Source organism: Eufriesea mexicana, unplaced genomic scaffold (genome assembly GCF_001483705.2).
Source record: "Eufriesea mexicana isolate 0111107269 unplaced genomic scaffold, ASM148370v2 scaffold10344, whole genome shotgun sequence".
In the NCBI taxonomy this organism is placed as follows: Eukaryota; Metazoa; Arthropoda; class Insecta; order Hymenoptera; family Apidae; genus Eufriesea; species Eufriesea mexicana.
Window position 1 is genome coordinate 311,836 of NW_016918030.1, and position 24,147 is coordinate 335,982.

Sequence of the window (24,147 nt, forward strand, 5' to 3'; positions counted from 1 at the left end):
TAATAGCATGGATATTATTAAGTCTGCAGTTATGTCATTGTGAGACATGTCATTTTTTGTTTTGGCTAAACATACTTTAGATTCTAATGACACAGTCTACAATTGAAATCTCACGAATTAACGAAACATGTCATGTACATGTATATTATGAATTCGTCCATGGTTAGTCGAATTTGAGGTCATTCCGTGCCCATAAAAATGTTATATATACATAAGGCTTCGTTTCCATTTATGTAACTTATATACAAGAGAATACAAGTGTACAAAATTTTTCATTCAACAGATTAGATGTTAGCTGATAAAAATTGGCCGACAGATATAATCAGTTTGATCTCCTTATTGTCGATATTTGTTGAAGAGATAGAAAAATGAAGAGAAAGAATTTGAAAGAAGAGAAAAATAATTTCTAGAGATGTTTATCATCTTTAGATAAGAGAAAAAGATCGAATCGCATAGACGAGATGGAACATTGCTTTATAACGATTAAATCGACTTTGCAATTTTTCTATCTTTGAAGCATTTTTAATAAACGCTGAATTCGATTCGCAGAAATTTCAGTAGGAACATGCGATGCTATGCTGACAATACTTAAAGGCTTATACTTAAAGTCATACATGATAAGGATGTAATAGGAATTTGGATTCGCTATTACTCGCACGCAAAGTGGTAATCCGGTACGATTATTTTGCACGCAACACCTTCAGCGAACACTGAACCATCTGAAAGGATTCTAACATGGAGGTCTAAGAGTCGTTGATTCCATTGTTCGCACAACGTTCCGTCCTTAAAACCTATACTGGTGTCGGAAATAATTTAAGGTCTCAGCAAGGATGGTCAGAAGCTCCTAGAATTTTTAATCAGATTGATTTCTCGTTTTGTATTTGATACTTCGTACATAATAATAACATTCAAAGTTATTCATACGTGATTTACAAAAGAATGCAAAGGTTCGAATGTTCTGAATGGATGCATTAAACTTTTATGTTTTTAGTATAAGATTCGAGGAATTAGAAATTACACGAAAAGTACACGCGTCGCATAAGAATGCTGACCGAGTTATCGGCTGTGGATTTGTGATCTATAAATCATTGTATATGATCCCTCTGATAAGAAGATAAGTCATAAATCAATTTCTAATCTATGAATTTTAGAATACGAATTTCTCGGGAACTTGGATTAATTAGAAGAATGCTAGATTATCTAAGAAATGTAGTTACGTCCCGCATGTCTTAAACAAACAGAAATCTATCTCCAAATTTACGAAAAAGTAAATTCTTATGGGGTCGAAGAAAAAATAAGTTCTCGAAGAAAATTCGGTTCCTATAGAATAAAAAATGAATAGAATCTTTCTAAAATCCCCGGAAAGGAACTTGAAATATCTCTCAAGAACTAAAGGAAGATCACATCAATGGAAAAGTAAATTCTGATCTCTAAGTTTCTTGGAAAATCCAATTCCATCAGAGCTCAAAACGGCAAATCAAATATTGTGCAGAACGTGATTTCAAGAAATTTCGAAATACAAGAAGAGAGTTGGTCAAAATTCAATTCATCTTCAACCCCCAGGAAACTTAGATTAATATTCGCAAATAAAACAGCAATTTCTCAAAGGATCATTTCAACGTAAAACCGATTCTTTAATTTCCTTGAATTACCGAAATTTCAAAATCCCGTATCTCTTATAAGATGAAAGTTGCTACAAGGTATAGCAAGATCTGGCAAGATCTAACAAGATCTAACGATCTGTCCGATCGCGACGCTCGAATCGGCTGTGTTTACGGGTCAGAAGTACGTACGCGAAAGAAATCTGACCGTGACTTCCTCGAGGTGTTCCAGAAGCCAATTTTCCAGCGGTTGAACGTCTTCATCGACCCCGGTCTGAGATAGCGTGTACATACACCGTGCGCGTCACCATGTACGAAATTCAGGGGCCCTGAGTGTTTCGGGGCGTGGGGAGGCCCGAATGACACCGGTCGGGAGACAAGCAGCAGCAAAGTAGTAGTAGCAAGTAGCAGACAATCTTTGGTGGTTGGCTCGAGCATTCTCAGTAGCGCGACTCCGTTTCAGTCGCGCGGAAGCAGCCGACCGTTGCACGTGTTAACGGAACGGACGACAACCGTCACCATCCATGGGTTACCAGTACCCATTCTCACATCTGGATACTTTGAATTGACCACGAAAAAGTAAGTGTTTCTTCTTTATCGTTTACTATTACTTGTGTCGTTAAACTTGGACACTTCAAGAATTTTTATTGGAAAAACGATTAACCAAGACGAGCGATTATCTCTCGTTATCTTCTATTACGTGTCGCTCTTAACGATTCTCATTGACGCGGTGGTCAACGAGGGTTGCTTTCGTAGATAAATTACGTAATTACTGGTTTCTCATGAGAAATTTGAAGATTAATTCGAATCGATAGGAGAACGATATCATTGCTATTTACTTGATAACGTTGTGTTTAGATAAATTTTTTGAAAGAGCTTCGATCGTACCTCCGTGTCAAACGAACAATTTTTAATGTTTACTATAGACACGTTTCGCGCCATGTGGTTTATCGGGCTCTCGCTTGACAGAGGCTCGAGTTTAAGCTTTATGACGCTTGTTTGCTTCCTGTAATAAAATCATGTACCATATCGATTTGATTAGAGACATCGAGTCTCGAGTGCGATATCGGCCACGTTGACTTTAAAAAAATAACAAATCCCCGCGGCTGCTGACTAATAGCGTTAACCAAAGTGAACGTTAACAGTGTCGATCTTAAATAGTGTTACTCGTTTATCTTTAGTTCGTGGAACGTTCATTAGGAATATCTCGCGAGGTGAATAGCGTAAGATGAGCCAGTTTGTCTGTTTGATTTAGAGAGGGTTTTAAATAAACCATCTTATAGCCAGGCCGTTGCGATTACAGGGATAAATTGTCGCTTTTTGTCGACGATGTTTACGCAATTCATGTTCCACAACGCGAAGAACGATCCTTTGTGAACGGAACAAAAAATCCGTGGTACATGTATAAATTCTCGCTTTTTGTCGACGTTGTTTATGCGATTCACGTGCATGTTTCAACACGTGAAAAACGATCCGGTGTGGATCAAATGAAAAACCTAAAATACACGGCTCAATTGTCGCGTTTTATCGACATTGTTTACGCGATTCATGTGCACCTTTCAGAGCGTAAAGAATGACCTACAGTGTATCAAACAGGAAACCCAAGGTGCATACGTACGTGCATAAATTGTCGCTTTTCGTCGACATTGCTTGTATGATTCGCGTTTACGGTTCGAAACGCGAAAAATGACCCAGTGTGGATCAAACGAGAAATTCACAGGAATAAAGGGTTGTCTCTTGTCGATGTGTCATAGTCTTTTGAGCATGAAGAATGACCCACTGTGAACCAACCGAGAAACCTAAAATACAAAATAATAATGGTAACGACAATGATAATACTATAGATAATAGTAATACTAAACTTCGTTTCAGTTTTTCGTCCTTGAGACGAAACTTGGCCTGACAATTCGAAGCCCGAATTAAGTTACTCGATTGATCAAGATTAAGAGCACCTTTCCTAATGTTTTAAGTTTCCCTTTCTTTTAACATCCTGCTCTCGATGTTTGGGCTCCTTTATCGGGCATTGACTTATAATTCTATCAAAGCTTCAATTGTGGAATCCAAGAGTAAGTTTGAACAAGATCGATGAATTGAACTAACTGTGAAACGTATCAAAGGAACGCCTTCAAACGACTCAAATGGAACACGCCTTTCTTTGTACGCTTAAAGCACTTCGTTTGCTCTCTCTCTCTCTATATATAGATCCCGTTTTACCTCGTTGTTTTTGTACCTGAATTTACACGCGTGTATTTAGCTCGATTAAGCCACGGATCTCGTGTGAAATTTGCTTAAGTGACAGTCAGCGAAGTTATGAGCCTCTGTTGACGTTGGATGTTTGCATCACTATCTCAGCCATCATTCATGAATATTTGTGTTTACATTCACGAGGTTTACGTGATTTCTAGTATACACAGATCCTTGTTACCCTACTTGACAAATTTTATTCTCGAAACGCCATGAGTGTCCAACTCGTTGTGGGTATCTGGAAAATTTGACAAAAATTTGTAATCGTTTGAATAATTTATTTCAACAATTCATCGTTACATTTAGATAAAGTTTAGACAAAGTTAGATTAAAATATCTGGTAACCAGAGTTTCGTAGAATATTTTGCAATTTTTAAGCGTCGAATATCTCGACTGGACGATACAATTATCTTGACCATTCGGATTTTGTCATGTTCGAGGCATATCTGCCTGGAATGTTGTGCAAGTATGACTGTACTTGAGTGTTAGATGCGAAATGTCACGATCAACGATACTCGTACAAGCGAAATAGAGTAGAGCTGATCTCACGCGTTTTCTTGGAAATCTAACGATACATCCGTTAATACACGTATGAATTTTACTCGTGTCTCGATTCAAAATCGTCGATAAAGTTTCTCTCAAACGGCTGTCAACGTCGTCTACCAGGTTGTTTGACAAAGATGTAGCCATACGGTAATTAAGATAAAAACGATGCTGGTTAATATTGTTATTTAACTTCGAAACGTAGTTATCGTATCGATTATGCATGTCAGATCTCACGTTAATGCATGTCTTCTGTAGATAAGGATTTTCGAGTACGTGCGATACTCTTGTCGATGAATGAGTTCTAACGAATATTTTTGCTTCATTTCATTATTAATACTCGTATCGAGCTTTCGTTCGATAATTTTCTAATGAACGGAGATACGCAAAATCTCTATGGCAGGTTCGATAATCAATTTCTGGAGAAAATATTTTTATGTATTTTATCTCCTACTTTGCTAAATTCGTTACTTTGTTCGGAGCAAAAACATACGTGAACAATATCGATAGCGAATTCGATAATAATCTTTCTGTGGAAATATTCGTGTTTCTTTTTATTCCTATTTTATTAAATTCGCTACTTTATTTAGGAAGTACGTTGTTAGATAATATAGAACAAGGTTCCATGGTAATTTAGTATTTCTGTACGTACGATAAGATTACTATGTACGTGTATAGATATGTCAATTTTTATCGTACAATACATTGGAAATGTCACACGTTTGAATCATTAATTACTGCATATTGTGTTTATTATATCACGTGACGAAGCCACTGTACCCACAAACGGCCATTGTGGTGCAACATTTCCGTTAATGGGCTGTCACTAAATTTTGGCAATTATCCACGTCAAGTACCGGTCTGTTAGATCACCCAACAGACTTAAAAATAAAAACGATATTCAGATCCCTTTTCGTCGTTCACCTCGATCACCCTTCAAATTTTAATTTTATTCCTTTCGAATATACAACGATCACGCGTATATATACGAATACGATGCTTTAAATTTGCATCAATTAAACACCGGTCATTCCAATCCTTTTCGCTTTATTCCCAATGGAACAACGATACTTACTATTTGCATTCTTCTAGAGTCACACGAGTTTCCCTTCCTCTTCCTTTCTCTGCCCATAAAGCGAGATTAAATGGCATTAAGCGAAGAAAAAAGGGACACTCGTGCAAATATTGACGATCAATTTGGCGATGGAACATTTGACATTTAAACAATCTTGGCCGATGCAACACGGCACGTGCAAGAAACGTGCTCCGTATTGCGTTGCTCGTGCAGCTCTCAGCTTTGTACGCTTTTTGAACGGATGAAAAAGAACGCGAGTTTCCCTTAGCAGCATTCCCAAGGATAACTAGTACTACAACGCATATACACACGATCCTAGTCGACTATTACGAAAGTTACAACGACTGAAAGTTACCTGAAAGAGACATGAAACAGACCCAGGAGGAACGTTCAACTTACCTTACTTCCGCGCCATTTCTTGCGTATCTCTTCTTTTTCAGAAGCGACGACCTCGCGTTTATCTACGCATATTGCTGGCATTTTTATCGATGTGTCGTTTCTTTGAATAATAATCTTTTTTTTCGGGAATTGAAGTTATCTCCAGTTTTCTCTGTCCGTACTCGGAGTGGGGGTCTATTATTTTTTTCGTACAATTCCCTCGACACGTGCTTCTCGAGAATTTCGAGACGAGTCGAACTTCACATTCGCATTCCGCGACGAATATCCTGTGCCACGTGTATAAATAACAACTTTGTTAAGTTTTGACAAAACGGTCGTCTTTACTTATCGACGTATCAACGATCCAACGTTCCCTCGCGGTGTGACAGCGACTTCCTGTTGCTCTCTGGAGTACCTGATATTCCGATCGGTCTCTCACGATAACGGATAGAATCCGCTTAATTTTTCGTGAAATTATCGCGACGAGATGAACGAGCGACGAATTAAATAGATAAAGAGTATCAGGGTGCTATCCTAAATTCTTATCGGTCCCTTGTCAGCTCGCCGGGACGTTGCATTGGTCAACGTCCACGGATGTTCAATAACAACTCGCGGCAAGTCTCGACCTCGATTGGGACAAAAAGAGAGAATCTGTAATTTTCCTCGACGGATGGCCACGAGCATCCTTAGATACCGCGTTATGTATTCTCTTATCGAATTGAGTCGCGGGACGCTTATCCGATGTAAATCTCTGTTACCTGAAACCTGAATTTCTGATTCGATTGGAAATACAGGTATGGAAAATTTGCGATGACACGGACTTTTAATTCCAACAATCGGATCTCGTTTATCAACAATTTAACTCTTTAGATTTCGATCTTATATTCGATATAATCTAAATATTGTATTTTGCGTTAGGTACGATATTACGCATTTTTTTACATTCATTGTACGTTTTGTATGATTTCGCGAGTCTCGAGATTGTATAGATAGAACTGTACTACAAGGTATTTAAAAATTTTTGTAGAATGCAATTGAAGATTTAATTTCGAACAGATAAGCACAGCCGTGAATTCTTCATACTTTTGTTACCTTTTAGTCCCATTTTACATCAACCATTGATTCAAAGGATAGTTATTTACAGTGAGTCACAGGGTTACTCGTGTCTCATCATTTGCCTGCTTCCAGTAATTACTACTCCTTAACGATCCAAGTTTCGAAATTTATAATTAAGCTTTCGATTGATATACACTCTAACAATTTAAACCATAGACATATCAAACTAAAACAATTGAATTTAACAAAAACAGGAATTAAATTAAACTGTTGCAGAGTAAACTTCACAAAAGTATTCGTACCATAGAAATTTGTTGTATATACATATCAAAATATCGAATTTTAACTTAATCTCTGACTCTGTTCTATACAATACGTATTCTGAAATTTTTACCGTAGAAAAGTAACGACCGTTTAAAATCCAGTCCATAAAAAAGTTAAAAAATTGCAATAAAATAAATAAAAATGTTACTCTCTCCTATAACCATCCTCACCGACACTAGAGGAAGCGGTGATACCACCAAGTACTATATTATAACATAAATTAACAGGAAAAAATAATTAGAAAAATCCTGCTTATCAGATGGCCAAAGATCGATCTAGCGATTTATCTAATCACATGAAAATTCCATCGACTGCTGTACATATTCGGTATCTACAATTCGCTGTAAATTGCCTAGTTTGGTCTTCAATGGAAAGGAAAATTCCTCTGCTCTTCGTTCTCTGGATGCCATCGGGGGCGATTCGTTGGGGCGGTGATGTAATCGGTTCGGTTCGTGGCCGATAAAACCAAAACGTGATCGAGAGAAAATGTCTACGGCGATTTTGATCGAGCTTGAAAGCGTCTTTGACGAAACACCTCTGCAACTGGGTCCGTCAATGTTGGAACTCGGCGAGCCAGCGTTTCTCGTTGCTTTCCTGTTTCCTTCGAGCAAACTTCGGTTACGTTCGCTCTCGGGTATCACGGTATCTCGTGTCGATGATGGAAAGTGCGTTGCGTTCCTTCGAAAGGGAAAACCGACTTTTTCACACCGACGAGGTCTGGATCTGGTTGATTACTTAACAGTTTCATTATCTTAACGTTGCTTTTTTCCACAGAGTTCCTTAAGAACCTTTTTAATAACCAGGTTTCTCTTTTGTTGGATCTAGATTTCATTGTTGATTTAGCTGATGATTTCATCCTTTTTTGTTATGGTTGTTAATTTATTATAGACTCGTAGGATGGATCGAAGATTGGCCTTTGGCACTGATGAAAGAAAGTACATTGCAGTGCTTTGAAAAAAGAATAGTCTTTCTTGTACTGTTTCATAGACTCGAAATCTGGTTGATTACTTAACAGTTTTATTATCTTAACGACGTTCTCTTTTTTCGTGTGGGGGAACGATTTCTTAACCCTAGAATTACTAACTTCCTTAGTACTTCTCGTTTCAGACTTTTTATTTACACGGTTACTTTCAACAAAAATATAATAAAAATACGCAGTTACTTTTGTGTATATATATGTATGAAATATATAAATATACATTACAAGTTGGTAGTTCCAGTGTTAGGACCCTTTTAATACTAACAATAAGTCTTTCTTTCTTTGGATTTTGGTTTAGGAAGAGTATAGCTGTTGATACATAGATCAGAATATTTATATGGTGTCCCTGAAGTATATTGGTAAGGGATTCTTAATATGTTATAAATATTTATGGACGAGAATGAAGTACAAGTGATTAGAATCGATATTAAAGAGAGGACTGTCGAATTGAACTGTTATCTTGGTGGATAAGAAAATCGAGGGATCTTTGGTATAAATCAATCATTAAAGAACTGAAGAATTTGCGAATACAAAAGCAATTAAGTATGAATGATGTCCACAAATAAAGCTTACTATTATCGGTAGCTATTGATCGATTTCATGAATCGATCTTGTTGAATTCCTTTAGAAATGTATATACATATATTCACAAGTATATTTTCCTACTACGCCACTGCATTGAGATATATCCGTTATTAATGTGTGCATGTAACATGTTTACATTCATTTCCGTGATCGATCGTTCAACATTTTTCTTCCACGAAATTTATCGTAAAGTATAAAGTAGAGTAAAATTTTGTCGACGTAAGAAAGCGAAATTTTGATCGATTGACAGAGCAACTTTTATAATCCCGTTGTATGATTTATGACAGAACTGTTTTAACGTTGTATATAATTCAAATAGCCCGATGCTGCGCAAACGTTCGCAAATATTCCCGCTAGCCAATGATCAATGTAAACATACTAACAACGTTATATTGGGTGTTTCAGAAATGGCGTATTTCATGCACGTCGCTTCGCTTTTGATCTTAAAATAACACGATTTTCTAAAACGGTACCGTGCGTTATATTTGGTCTCAAAATCTTCCTATACTTTGTCGAAGGAAATGCAAGTTGCTACTGTGTCTCGATGCAACTCGAGGAGTAGTAATACCTTATGGAAAATAATTAGTAAGCAGACGGGAAGGAAACGATAAAATTAATTTACCGATATTTTAAAGGTAGAACGTACAATTCTGATAAAATGGCGAAAAAGTTACGTGCACTGCGAGATTAAATATTCACAAAATGTTACACGGAAGTCCCTGTGAAAAAAGAAAGATAAAGGGAGATAAAATCGATTTATCGATTAACTGATATAAAATAATAATATTAATGAATAGAACGAAAAAATGCCGTAAAATGCGAGATTTGATATTTATAAAAATCACGCAAAATTTGTATAAAAAGAGAGAAGTGGAAATTAATAGAAGAAGAGAAAAGCGACATTCAGTGAAGGATTAAATACGAAAAATCACGCAAATTTCCTACCAAAGGAAAGAAGAAAAGGACAAACCAATCTACTAATATAAAATGATAATGATGAAAAGATGAAAATTCTAGCTCTTCGACGTAGAAACAAAATTTCATAAGAATCGACACAAAGTGCCCACCAAAAACGGGAAGAGAAAATGGAAGACGATAAGATCGATTCACTGATTCATCAGCATAAAATAATAATTTCAATAAAAGCACACGCCATTCATATGCAACGTGGGATTAAATTTATTTGGAAGAACGGGTCGTCGCGGCACCCAACAAGATGTTAATTAAAAACAGCTATTGGGCGTGCATCAAGAGCGGGAATGGATCAAAGTTGGGCCAATAGGAAGGCTAATTCTAGCCGAGACGGTGTTCTGGCTCAGACGATATGTTTCTTCCTGGTGCACGTGGTGCAAATGCGAATTCCTGAAGACCGACAGGGCGCCACGTTATCGAACCTGCCGCGTATCGTTGCGACGGAAGTTCGATGCAAGAAATACCTGGCATTGGTTATTTTCGCAGGGATAGCGCCATTTATACTCTCGACATATAGCCGATAGGTTATTTAAAAGAAAAAGAAAAGAACGAGTTTGTTGTTGCAATCCGTCTTATCCGATGAATTGTGACAGCGAAGGTGAATTTAAAATAAGCTCGTCATTTTCCCTTTCCTGTTCGCCATTTCTGATTTTTTATCCTTTGCCTTCTGAAAAGGAAGAAAAGAGAAAGGAAACCAAACGGCAAGTGTAAGCACGTAAAGTGAACTCGTCATTTTCCCTTTCCTGTTCGCCATTTCTGATTTTTTATCTTTTGCCTTCTGAAAAGGAAGAAAAGAGAAAGGAAACCAAACGGCAAGTGTAAGCACGTAAAGTGTTATTCAGCGATTCCTGTACACATTTTTGCACTCTAGGCATTTTAGACACTACTTTCCTTGTTTTCGTTGCAGCAAAAGAGAGTACAATACGTTTACCCAACAACTGAAAACTTCGTCGCGAAACTGCGATACAGATAAGGGAGGTTTAACGATAGAAAGTTAAAGGCTACTTTGAAAATTAGCTGAATTTTAGTAAGAAGCCTCAACGAAATTTTGTCAAGGTTCGCTTCAGTTGATTATTAGACATTGACTCGTAGTGCTATAAACATCTTTGGTATTTATTCAATTGAAATCTAGTTAAATCATTCCGTGAAATCAACGGGACGAGATCATATAGAGACATGGCGAACCGTTACCACGGCTATCGCCTTTGCAACAAGGAACGTAATCGTGTGAAGAATCGCATTAAAAGAGCAATTGACTTAAAAGCATAATTCCCGTGCCCTTTTGCCATCGTAATCAGTCGAACACCCTACTGTGAGACGAAGAATGGGCCACTAATTTGTAATTGCTACACTCTGTTTCCGCTTAGGTACCATCATGTTCGTCTTTTTATTCCCATCCCTTCTCATCGGCTCTGATGAGAATCTGACGATCTGACGACTGAAAAAACGATCTGACGAGTAAACATGACCAAATAAAGTTGTCGCTTCGAGATGGAATATAAGAATATTTCAGATATGCACATACCGCATGGTCGAAGTTACATATTTTTACACGTGACATCATTGGTTACGAATGACTTGCAGCACGGTAATGCACGAGGTATGCATAAGAAAGCATGCGGGTCATTTCTTCTGTTATTTCGTAGATTTCGATGATATTCGTGAAAAGGAATTTACAACAGAATATTTATTTTCGTTATTTCACGACGCTAACTGGATCCCTGAGGTTAATGAAGTGGAACTGTGTCTGACGTGCCGACAAGGAAAACGAGAAATTCGTTCTTAAGGAAGGTTGATTATAAAGAGCCCATGTTGGATAATTCTTTATTGCCAGCGTGTTTTCAATTTCAACGCAAATTATTGCACGTGTATTTTCTTTTATCTGTGTCGTTCCATTTGTTCTACTCATCGAGAGATAACTGTTAATTAGCCTTTGCAATTTAGATTATTCGCGAGCTACACCTGGTGGAAACATGTTCAAGACAGGTTCAATGAGACGTACCGACCGAAATATTTAGTTAGAAATCGTGGGTTGGAGAATATCGTCGATACAGCGTAAATTGATTCGCCGAATATCGGTTACTCTCAAATTACAATTAGAAGGTTTGAAATTTGATATTATTTAAAGGACTCGGAGCAAAAGTTGTACTAATCGGAAAAATTTTCAATTCGATAAAGACAAATCCTAATAGAAAAAATTAAGAAATATATAAATACGGATCGTACATGTGATTTTTGGAAAAAATTTCTATTATTTTCTTACAGAGTTCCTTATTTGCCACTCAGTTTCAATATCGCGTATAGGTCAACGAATAATTATCTTAAAAATTATTTTGTTTCAATCAGGAGCAAGTAGTTATTTTTATAATGACATAAACGACGTAAATGGCATTATCTTGATTTTTTACGTGAATATATGGCGAATAAATATTGGGAATAACAAAAATTTCGTTCGAACAATGTCTACCACTACTCGACTTTCATTCTATCCTCCTCAACCTAGTGACTAAGCCTCGTTTGTATTGAAAATCCTCTCTTCTCCCATAAATTAAGATGCTTTGTACCCAGACAATAGAACACAACTATGATATTGCGTGAGTATAAAATTAGACAATGAACATGATCCACTTTCGCGAATCATGTAACGCAATAGTGCATGAAAAGCGACGTACGCATGTTTCGCGATAATCGAGACGTGCGACGCGTGTGCACACCGTTATCTCGTGATTTCTCCAACCTAAGCTTCGACGAATCTCTAATTGCTATCTGTTAAAATCTCGCTTAATATCAGTGCTATCTTTCTATCTTTGTTCCTACGACCTACTAATTGGCACTACCCCTTTACTCGTAAATGTAACATTATGAAATCACCGATAACGCTCATCTATATTATTTGCGACGAATTTGCCAAATATTTCATATGGACGTGCTTGTAAAATTTCATCAGGTTCTTTTATTATCGATATCCTTTTCTTCCCCAATTATTATTTGTCTCTTTGCTCGTGGCTTCTTTTAACATCGCGAGAATCTTTGCTTTATGATAGAGATATCTGTTTCTTAAATATGACGAACAAGGGGGGTAAAGTGTCGCTTCGTTTTCAAGGAGAGTATGCACTTTGATGATTTTTGCATTGACACTTCAAAATGCTTGTTCAATATTGATGCGCTAAAACAAGTTTATCGTGAAACCATAATGACTGTTCTTCGAGAAGTGCAGTGCAATCAAACTAATCCGATCGACAGATAAGGCGATATGTAATTAAGATTTGGGTTTCGATCTTAGTAAGTCAAAACTATGGTTATTAAATCGAGTTATTTTTCTTCTATATAGATATTGCTTCAGAATTTTGAAGTATCCGTGCATTAAGATACGTTCTATCTCCGATCTTCTAATCCCTTTAAGTATCGGTTCATAGTGCTTGTATATGTGAAATATTCGAAATGACCATGTCTGTGAAAAAGATTATTTTATTCAAAGCGTTTAGCCTGTTAAAGTACGCGAGCGTAGGTCGTAATTACTGTCGAATTAGTTTGACACCTAAACTGATGGCCCTTTTTCACTCGTCTGAATGCCACCTGGTCTAATTGAGCGCTTCCTCGTTACGAAATTCTCGACCTTGCACAAGGAAACGATTAATGGTCTTCGAACACCTCGTTTGTTACATTTTCCGTGTAAAGAGCCATTTCCTCTTGCTCTTCCAGAGTCGAAAATTGCTGGGTTTCAACAGAGGAATAGATGGCCGCGTGGGAGTGGTTGCTTTTTGTCATAAATTTCATAGAGAGGTAAATTACATACTTTTTATTACCTTGTTCAAATGTCCATGACATCAGGTACCATTCGCGCAATAAAATCTCAAGGCAATTTTCTAATCCTTTCAGTTATGCATATAACATACTTGATACAAAGTAGTTTTCCAAAAAATACAGTACTTCGGAATCTTATCTGTACTCAGAATCTTAAAACACATGAATTGTCTCTCAAAACAATTCAAATCTAAACAGTTATGTAACTCCAAATGACACAATACTTCATTCCTGAATGTCGACGACAAAACTACAAAAAATAAATTACTGACTCGTTTCCAAGAACATTTAAATACCTCATTTTGTGTCTTTTATTTTCTCAACTGAAAATCTAAACTGCCTAATAGTACTTCGTTTAGTCGGCATTTGTTTAATTCGCTTTTCTTGCATCTATAACTACTGCGTTTGAATAGACGATGTCTTTTAACACTAGAACTCCCTAGTGAGTTAAAACGCCTAATTTCGAATATTTTATTCTTGCAATTACTGCAAATGTGTTGCTGCTTCTGGCAAAAATTAACGTTGATTTTTATTTGTAGAAATGTAATTATATCTTCATTATTTCATTCCAATTAGCATCGTTTTTGTGTAGTTTATTCAGTTACGCGTTACAGGTCAGTGATTGTAGCGTTAATAAGAGATTGGCTAAGCAATTTATATGCAGTCTGAGATAATAAAATTTGGCTACTCAGAATGTTGGAGACCGATTGAATAGCATCGTGTCGTAACATGGTGATTAGTGATGGATAAGCATTTTGTGCAATTCGAGAGAAAAAGGAGACTGCACAGTTATCTATTTACTAGTTACGTCAGGGCAGAGGATCGTCTATCTTAATATGCTAATAAAGCTATCTTGTTGAAAGTTTTCCAGTGTGAAATCAGCGAAGAACCGGTTAATGGAGAATTATGCACGGTTGGGAAGATAACACCCGTCAACTTCTCGATTGTGTTATTAACACTAGGGATGATTACGAATCAATCATCGAAGCCTTCTGACAGAGAGAGTCTTAATTGCATGTTAATGTTTCGCGGACATTTAAACCTTTCTTCTTGCAATCTTTCGTAATCGTCCTGCCCCTTTTATCTTTCCCTTTGTTGTCTTGATCCCTGTAAATCATTTTTGCCATGATCATTTTCCTCAGTTCCTTTGTATCTCTTCGAAGTGATATTAATCTCCCTTATTCCGTGTAGAAAAAAAGGAATGATTAGTTTTCAATAATTTCATTGGAACAGTGCAAAGAACAAAAAAAAAAATTGTATTTACCTTCGAAATTTTAGCGTTTGAGTTGTAACTCTGGGTGATATTTCAATAAGATTATCAGAGTATTAGGGAATTTGGGGAATTTTGGCAAGGTGGAGTTTTGGTATTAGATAGTAATGGATATTTTGGTAATAACTAGAAATTTTCCAGAAATTGTAAGTAATTGTAAGAAATTTCCTCTAATATTTGGTGGGATATTAGAGGCTTTTCCAGTATTTTCAGCAGTTGAGTTCCAAGTTTGAATAATCATAAGTTTTCTTAGATATAGTAAAGATAAAAGTTTAGTGTTTTTTTTCCGTTTCTTTCTGCAACTTTTCCTAATTTCTTGAAAATTTGCAAGCGAATGGAGCATCTTAAATTATTAGCAAATGCAGCGATAAAGCAATTTTTCTTATTGAAGGTAAGTAGTTGCATAAAGTAAAATGACATGTTATTTCGTTGTTGTATGTTGCTTTGCGCACATTCAGTGTCGTTAAGAAAAACTGTTATTACCAAACAAGCCAGATATGCTATCAAATATATCAGTATGAAAATGATGGAATATTTACAATTTTTAAAACAAACAAGAAGAACTCGACTTGATAAAAAATGATAATATTTATAAACAACAGAATGACGTGGCATAAATGAAATTATTAATGGAAATATATTTGGATAAAATCGTAATTTACAGAAGTGTTATAAACGACGATTAATTAGTCAATTAATAACTTAAATAAAGAGAATTCTGTGCAATTTACCTTAAAAAGTCATTCATTTCAGATTTTACAATTATACATAAAGAATATTCATAAATAAGCTTTTTATCACAGCTCATTTTTATGATGGAAGTATCTTTTTTCTCCTCGTGAATTTATCAGTCACACGTTTAATAAGAACTAACTAAATTACTTTTTATAATTCGCTACTAATCTTTATTGCAATTTTGCCCTAAAAATTTTTTACTACGGTATCTATTTTCTGTTCCTTTTTATTAAATTTAATCCTTTTCTAGAACCCTACAGCTTTTTCTTGTTCCTATTTTATCTAAAAATATATAAACTATTCATGTACTTACGCACAGCTTCTTGTCGCGCTCTTCATTTTTTGTGTCCTCTTACTCATTTTTTCGTTGCACGTTTTATCCATTCTTGACACGTAGCCATTAAAACTTCGCCAGCGAATTGACCTCATCGCCAGACTCATAAATTGCACTGAGCATTGATCGTTGTCGTATCAAGTCACTGTACACCATCATAAAAGAAAAAGTCAATCATTTATCGAGCGTTAACACGTCAACGGAGTCACGAATTCCTTCACGTGAAACAGCGAGAATCAACGGATAAATCAGTTTGTTATTGGCCAACTGGCGTGCACGTGGCGTAACGTATCACGCGTGCGCCCTAGCGACTTCTCGCGATCTGATGTTTCACCCTTCGACCGCGAAGTTCAATTTACCCGCGAACACGCACAATTATTACTTACGAAATCAATCAGTGACACGCGTTTTCCAGGGGTCTCTCGATTGGCATATTTCGTTTCATAGCGAAATTTTCGCAATTGAATATTATACGACATTTCTGCAATTAAATATCATTCTAAAACCCTTATAAATTTCGTCTTTATTTTCAAATATTAAGTGCGTAACATTTCGTAATTTGTTTACTATGCTAGGTTGAATTTGGCAATTGAAGATTAGCGATTTCATATTTCAATTAAGATAAAAAGTTTAAATTCAGATAAATTAAAGAATTTCAATTAAGATAATAGATCTCCTTATCTATTACTATCTTCGTTAAAGAATTTAAAGGTTATAGATATAGAAGTTTTTTCAAAAAATACGAGATTGTCTTTTAAATATACTAAAATTACATTTTTATAGCTACTTTCATATTCGTTATTTAAATCAGAAAGTTTAGTTCACATAAGGTTAGAATTGTACTTGTACGAAGATAGAGTCCATCCCCTTTTTTTATTTCCATAACCATTAATCATATCGATATTCGCCTTCATAATTATTTACCAAACGATACGGAATATAGATTAAATTGTCATACTCGATGTTTCCACGTGTTCACGAGAGGGATCCTCGACTATTACGAGTTGCAGTTGAACAAAGGGTAAAAATCGATGTTACGTTATCCGCCGATTGCATGTCGCTTGTTTGTAAAGGCGGCTTGTTAACGGAGCGGAATAGTACCGGAGAAAACCGAAGGAAGCCGATGGACAGATGTTCAGTCACGTTTCCGTGGGAAACTGTATCGTTTGATCAGTATCTTCCATTGAACTTTGCGCGACCTCAGCTCGATCGGTTGTTCGTCGAAGAAAAGCGGCGATTACGTCGTTGGTTCAGAGCTTAATTGGTTGATTGTCTCTTTGTCTCCCGAATGTGGAATTTCAATGGAACAAAAAAATGATAAATTCCGCTGAAAAAGTTCTGTTGGAGATGATTAGTGATTCCAAGGACAATATAACTGCTTTTTAAAATATCATCAAACGATTGTAAGATATCTCTGGCTTTTTTACTTCCCCCCTTTATTTTAGGAATTATCTTGAGACAGTAAGAAGATAACTAATTATGGCAAATGATAAATTAGTCTAAAATAAATTTAATTTAGCCGAAAATTTAAATAAGGATTGTCGTTTAAAATGTAATTGTTTTTTAGTCAGGCACATTTTTAAAAGCTCAGGTGTGTCGAGTAGAAGGTATCTTCAATGGCAGCCATTTTTGAGTACTTGTTCGTATGAGCTGTAATGTTTTTAGTTAAGCCAGAGTTTACATAATGTCACATAAAATCGGGAACATGTGTTACTGCATTTTATATAACATTTTCATCGCTAAAAATATATCTCCGAAATTTTGTTTCTTTTCGAGGCGAGATAACAAAAATTGAACAAATTTTAAGTCTACATAGCTGACGTATCTTGGCACCATATTACCTCTGCATACTGAATCGCGGTCGTATAATAATTCGATGAAAATATTTGATAACCATTTTATAATTTTTTAATACGATAAATAAAATATTTCTAATTATATTCTCGGATAATAGAATGATTTACTTCATTTTGTACTTTGTTCTTTAATAATGCAAGTGGGATAATCTATTTCATTGTGAGGTGTTAATAAAGTGATTTAATTATGTTTGCAGATGGAAATGCACAAAAACCCCTCTGTGAAGAAGAGTTCCTTGCGTGGTGACGAGATGACTCTAAAGGAACCTCACAGGTGAATAAATGCTCCCTTTGCAATAAATATTAATGAAATTTTATTTATAATTCGTCTTTTTGCGACATTTATAGTACCATATGATTGCATTTTAATCACTATAAATTATACTCTGATATCAATTTTTATTTTCATTCATACACTATCAAAAATTTTTACTAATTCTACTATCGTTACCATAGATTTCATCCTTTTAAGATTATCTTTCCATTACCTCTAATATACTGCTAATGTCGCATAGGCAGTTCGTAATAATTCTTACGAGAATCGCGTTTTATCCAGTTCAACGTTACCCAAAATAGTCAGTGGAATAGACTGGTTAGCACTAAACGGGCAAATTGCGAAACCAGCAAGCCTTAGATACACGTTCCTCTTTCAATGGCAAGCCCGCAGCCAAAAGTGACGTAGCTCGTTGGCACCTACCGATATTCCTTCGATCTAGCATCGAACCGTAAAACCTTCATGGTATTCGACACGCTTTTCACCCGCGAGTTTACCTTTTTGGCACACGGTGTACAGCGATTTGACATTTCGTTCTAATCTGTTTAAATCTCCTTGCATGACCCATGCTAGTTCCGAAGATTTACAAATGTTGCAGCGTCTACAAATGATGAGCGTTTAATTGCTATGCTTGATTGATTATCGCTTCTCCGCAATTTATTCTTCGCAACGATGATTGCAAATAGATAGTAAAGAAGCATTAAAGTATCTATCGAATCTTCATGCAATCGTCACGTAACATTTGCCATACATTGCTCATTTATCACCCCGGGTATTCTTGAGTATTCATTTATTCATGAATAAGAAGAAACCGGTTAATTTTTTCTGTTATAAATTTCTCGTTTATTACGACGCAGAAATGTTTTCAGTAGCGAAGAAAGAATTTATTTAATTGCGCCTTTTCTCATTTCCGATTTTTTAAAGGTTAAGTACGTATTAACTATAATATTTCCACTGTTATCCGAGAAACAATTATGTACGTGCCGCATATGTACGTCTTAATCGTTGAAGTTGATTTATTCCTAATGGTAATTTGTAAAGAATACCTCTGCTAGTAAATTGCGCGAGCTTTGAAAAGAAAAACATTTGCGTTGCTTAAAGAAGAATTATAAATGACGCGTAGTCAATTTGACGTTGTTCGTGCCACAGCTCGTTGTCTAAGAAGGAAAGTCTGAAGTATTTGTTTGGACTAATGAAAACTAATCTAGAGGGGCTTTGCCTTGGAACGTTAATGTCAAATCGTGCATAACGAAATACGTAGGACTTTCCGAATGAAGGCTGCCACTTTTCCATTGATCCAATTCGTTATGATTTATATATTGCACGCGATGCAGCTCGTTAAAAAGATTAACGATGTTTTCTAATTGCATCGAGCAATTTTTAATTGCATGTTTTCCTTTTTATCAGCTTTCTTATCGAACTGATGTTTCAACTATGAAATATGTAATAAATTATTATACACGTGTTGAAAAATGATAAAATAAAAACAAGTTGTTACATTTACTTAAAGTTACTTCTGTTAGATTTTAATAAAACTATCTTCGAATTTCAAAGAAGAAGATCCTGTAATTCGTGAAATAGTTCGAAATATATAAATTCACCAGAAAAGCAATTAAATACTATTTGAACATATAAAGCCCAAGTATGACAGTACGATCGAAAGAAGATCTATTTTATTTTTAAAGACAAGTATAATTACATGAATCTTTATTTTTTTTCCTTTCCATAAATCATAAGCGTTCAAAGCGACGCTAAACTTTTAAACGGTAGTGTTTATACACATACTCTGTTGCAATTAACGATTATTATATTTAATTTCCACGATGCAACTTCATTATTCAACTTCGATTACAATTCGAGTGAAAGTAAAACGTGCTGGGCGAGCTCTAGCGTCGTCAAGTCTACCGTAGAAGTTGCGCTATGGTAATTGTAAATCTCACGTGCAACTGGTTTGACGTTCATGGGAAAAGTTGCACGTAACTTTATACAGAAGCAGCCTCGCTGGCACTGCATTCTAGTTGCGCTTGTTGCGGCCGATCTCGGGTTTCTTTAACAAAGAAACATTCAGCAATTAGAGGTTCTATTGGCGTCGATGTTTACGTAATTCGCGTGTAATCCCCAGCCACGAATTCTTGTGAATGGAAGAATCGTTTCACAATCACGTTTGCGACATATCGTGCGAAAAACTGTTACATCTAGGAAAAATTCTTGTGCCTTTAATTCCACGGTTTACGTCAGAACTCTGAGTCGAAGCAGAGTCTTTATACTTCTCAGTGTCAATATTAATCTTTTCAAAATGGTACTATTGTAATTGATATTATTATTGAAAAATATGAAATTCTTAATGGAATTATATGGGAGAAAATTAAGCGTACAAAATATTGCAAGTTATATTAATTATATACCCAAAGTATATATACATATAGGTAATCGCAAAAGATCAAGTCCTCGATTATTAAAAAAATTGAAATATAAAAATTAAAAAAAGGTTGCAGAGTTTGCTCAATTAAGTAGATATTTATATTTATGATATTTATGATATTCTTAATATTTATTATAGAGAGGAAGGTTATTTTAAATTACCTGAGAATATGTAAAGTTCTTTTACTTTATTAGCGTGATAATATTCGTAATTTTTTCAAATAAAAAGGAATAAAAAATAATGTTCATACGTAATGCTCATAAGTTTTGGTTTATTCTCCAGGAATGGCAGTACATACGGGGCCTTCCAGTCGAAGGACCCTATTTTGGCTGTGGAAAAAGGCGGCGAAATAGAAGGCGGAAGCGATGAGCATGGAATATCCGTTCACCATCCGACCTCGTAAGTTCAGTTACCTCGAAACTCTCGATTCTTATTTTGTTCGAGTTGTCCTTCTGCGCCGATTTTTGCCTCGACTTTCGATTAAACTACCAACCGAGCTAAAATAACTCGAGTTGCAAAGTTCCAAAAGGAAGAATTCATTTTCTTTTATGCCCGCGCGTGTGTGTGTGGTTTTGTGCGGATATGTTACACAGCAGCGGGATAGGTTCCGCTCTTGTGGTTTTCACTCGCACACTACTGACTGCACTCACTTTCTGTTACCTATGAATATTTTATTCTTATCTTACTACAGAAATGCAAATATGTATAGGATGCCGCAAATTAAAAATCAGAATTACAATTACTTTCTGTTGCAATCATATCGAACAAAGCTGTTTCGTACAGTTTTCACGTTTCGAAATAAAATGGAAAATTCGAATATTATCAAGATATTACGATCTTCTCGTTAATTTTACATTTTTCACAGTAAAGTATACAATATGGCTTTAATACTACACTTACCGAGCTGTATCGTGTACTTTAAGTGTAGTATTCTTAAATAATAGTAATGAAGATTATGCAAGTATAATTACATTCCTATTTAAATAATGAATAAAGTTAATTTCGCTAAAAACAATTCTACGCTTGCAATAAATGTGAACGCAAATATTTAAAATCCATCGTGTTGACGGGTTTAGTAGTTTTAGTGTTCACATGCTAAACTAATTAATAGTCAATATGATCATTTTATTCGCTCTGCATTTTTTACAAGTCGACAAATTTTTATATGTATAATAGAATATCGTTTCACGAATTCAAGATTCTCAAATTGCAGTCACAATTCAGTTTCGAATTTTTTTCCGATTTAGATCAGTTTATGCGTAAATACATACAGGAAATGGTTACCGGTTTCGCAAGTTCTGCCGAAGCTACTCGAATTAACTTAAGATTCGCGTTCTTGCCACGATCTGACCTCATTTTTCCAACTAGAAGCGTATGTATTTCTTTGTTCGCGCTTACAACGGAACGTTCCACAGGAATTCTCATAATTAGAACACTCGAGGAATAGTGAACGGTTCTGTTCCTTTTGCTGGAACCGATCGGATGGTTCTCACGTATATTATCCTTTCGTACTGCGCACTTGATGAAGATATTTGATGAAGATATGACCGAGAGGAAGAAAATAGTTATAAAGGATAATCGCCGTTTTCCGTGATCTACCTGAACATTATTATTTCCCAAGAAGATCCACGTAATTTTGACATGGTTCAGCGGTTGAGGTTGCACTTCCTTTCCGGGAAGAGCAAGATAATTTTAGGATTAACGCGTCTTTTTCTTGAAACAATTACGGAATACCGCGGAAGATGTTGAGACGAGTTGATTTATAACACGGTAAACCTAGATTTTCTTTTCGCCATCGTAATTGTGACGTGTAATTAAGGCGCAGAACTTTAGGCCTTGAGGTACAGCACGTCAGACTCGTTTATGCTTCGAGTAAATGTTCTTAACCTCGCGTTCCATTCACCGGAGGATATTCAAACTACATACACAAAGATAAAGAGTCTTGATACCAACGCTTGCTTGCAAGGATACCATTGCGGAGATAATAAGAAACAAAGGTGTATATGTATTCGCGACGAGTCAGTTAATTTCATTGCATACACGCTGTTAGGTGATCAGATATACCAATCTCTGTTTCGATAGTTAACTCAACCTTGTGGTATTTTATAATACCTAGCAATTATCTTTGGCCTTTTAACTTGGAAAAACGAGAAATTCGACATATGTTGTTGTAATGGTAGAATTAAATATTTAATTTATTGATGCATGTTTTAGGAAAAATTTACATAAATAAAAGGAATTACTCTGGTTCCTCCTTCGATTAATTTTCTTTTTGAGATCTTAGAGCAATTTTGTAGAATTTTTTTATTAATAATTCATAAATATTATTTCATATTTTAGAGTTTCTACTGTCCCTTTCTTTATCTTTTAAAGTTCCAGTGAAACTTCAAAGAATGTTTTCGAAATCTTCGCTTTGCTTTCCTACGATATTTTACACCTAGTAATTTACCTGTTAGATCGTTTCAGATTTCGCAAATTCTTCCTTTTCACTTGACACTCGCGATTACAGCATTCCATCGAAAAATCTCTTACCCCATTACATCCGTTCGTCGCTACACGCGATACGTTAAATCATATGCAACGACATGAATATATTCCACGTATGACTCGTCTTTCCTCTCTCAATCTGGAGTTACAAGCTGAACGAAATCGTCTACTCTTTTAATTGCAGGGTTATTGTTGGTACAGACGCGTTACCCGGGCACGTTTCTTCTGACGATATTACACCGGAATCATGTATGACGGTCACGTGCAAGGGTAATTTCCTTAATTCGCGAGCACGCGCAACATTAATGCAAATCAAGATATGAAACAATCTAGAAGGGAGTAAATGACGAGCAGGATGATGCACACCACCTTTCTGAAAGCACAACCACCGTGGGTGGCTGCGAAACTTTCGTATAATCATTCTAAATAATCGTTTCAAATAATCCTCTTCGCGTAATCCTCTTAAACGGCAGGATAGTGAGACAATTTATTCAAACTTTGGTACATAATAGACTATTCGTGTAAAATAAATACGCGAGGTAATTAGTTGCAAATACGTACCGTGTTTGGATATTTTGTAGGGAACACGAACGCGAGAAAATAAAGCAATATTCGAATGATTACAGTCTCACAGCCTCGTCTATTTTTATTGTTTTATCGACGATGATTAAAGCTTGGTAAGGTGTACTTTGGCTTCATCAAACGTGTGGATATATCGTCAACGAACGTGATTAACGAGCAACATCAGGCCTAGACTTTTCCTACAAACCGCGAAAGCCGCTGCCGAATCTCGAAATAAATATGTTGGCATAAGTTCTCATTGGTTCGCGTAATTTCCACATTTAACTTTTCATTTGGGGAATCGCCGTTTGTCGTGACGTATTAATAGTATTTTAATCGATTGCACGATTATGCGTTTCATCAAAGGCCCTTCGCAATCGCCTCGAAACTCCTGTGCGATCGAGGCCTATCTTCTTCGCATTGTACCTTCATTTTCGAAGGAACGTTATAAATACTTTGGTCTAGTCTTTTATAAATAGATATATTCGATCAATCACCTTTTCGTCAACTCGAATGGCCACCACTTGGAAGATCTTCAGAAGAAATTTGTAGTAGACACATAATAATAGTAATCCTCGAATGAAGATTTCCTTCTCACGCTGTAGCTATCTACCCGTAAAAAGAGACGTAAATGTAGTATGCATAGA

At 35.9% G+C, this 24,147-nt stretch overlaps 1 protein-coding gene across 2 annotated transcripts in view; it reads left to right on the forward strand.

Annotated features, from left to right (window-relative positions):
* The first annotated feature begins 1,764 nt into the window (after positions 1-1,764).
* LOC108553429 (proton-coupled amino acid transporter 1) overlaps positions 1,765-24,147 on the forward strand; it is a 28,934-nt gene continuing 6,551 nt past the window's right edge. The window contains exons 1-3 of one of the 2 annotated variants that reach the window (XM_017908318.1): positions 1,765-2,180; positions 17,954-18,030; positions 20,735-20,851. In XM_017908318.1, the coding sequence (XP_017763807.1) occupies positions 17,954-18,030; positions 20,735-20,851 (194 nt within the window). In that variant the 5' untranslated portion in view covers positions 1,765-2,180. Of the gene's footprint in view, positions 2,181-17,953; positions 18,031-20,734; positions 20,852-24,147 lie in introns of those variants that run through there. The other variant, XM_017908319.1, reaches the window with a different exon arrangement.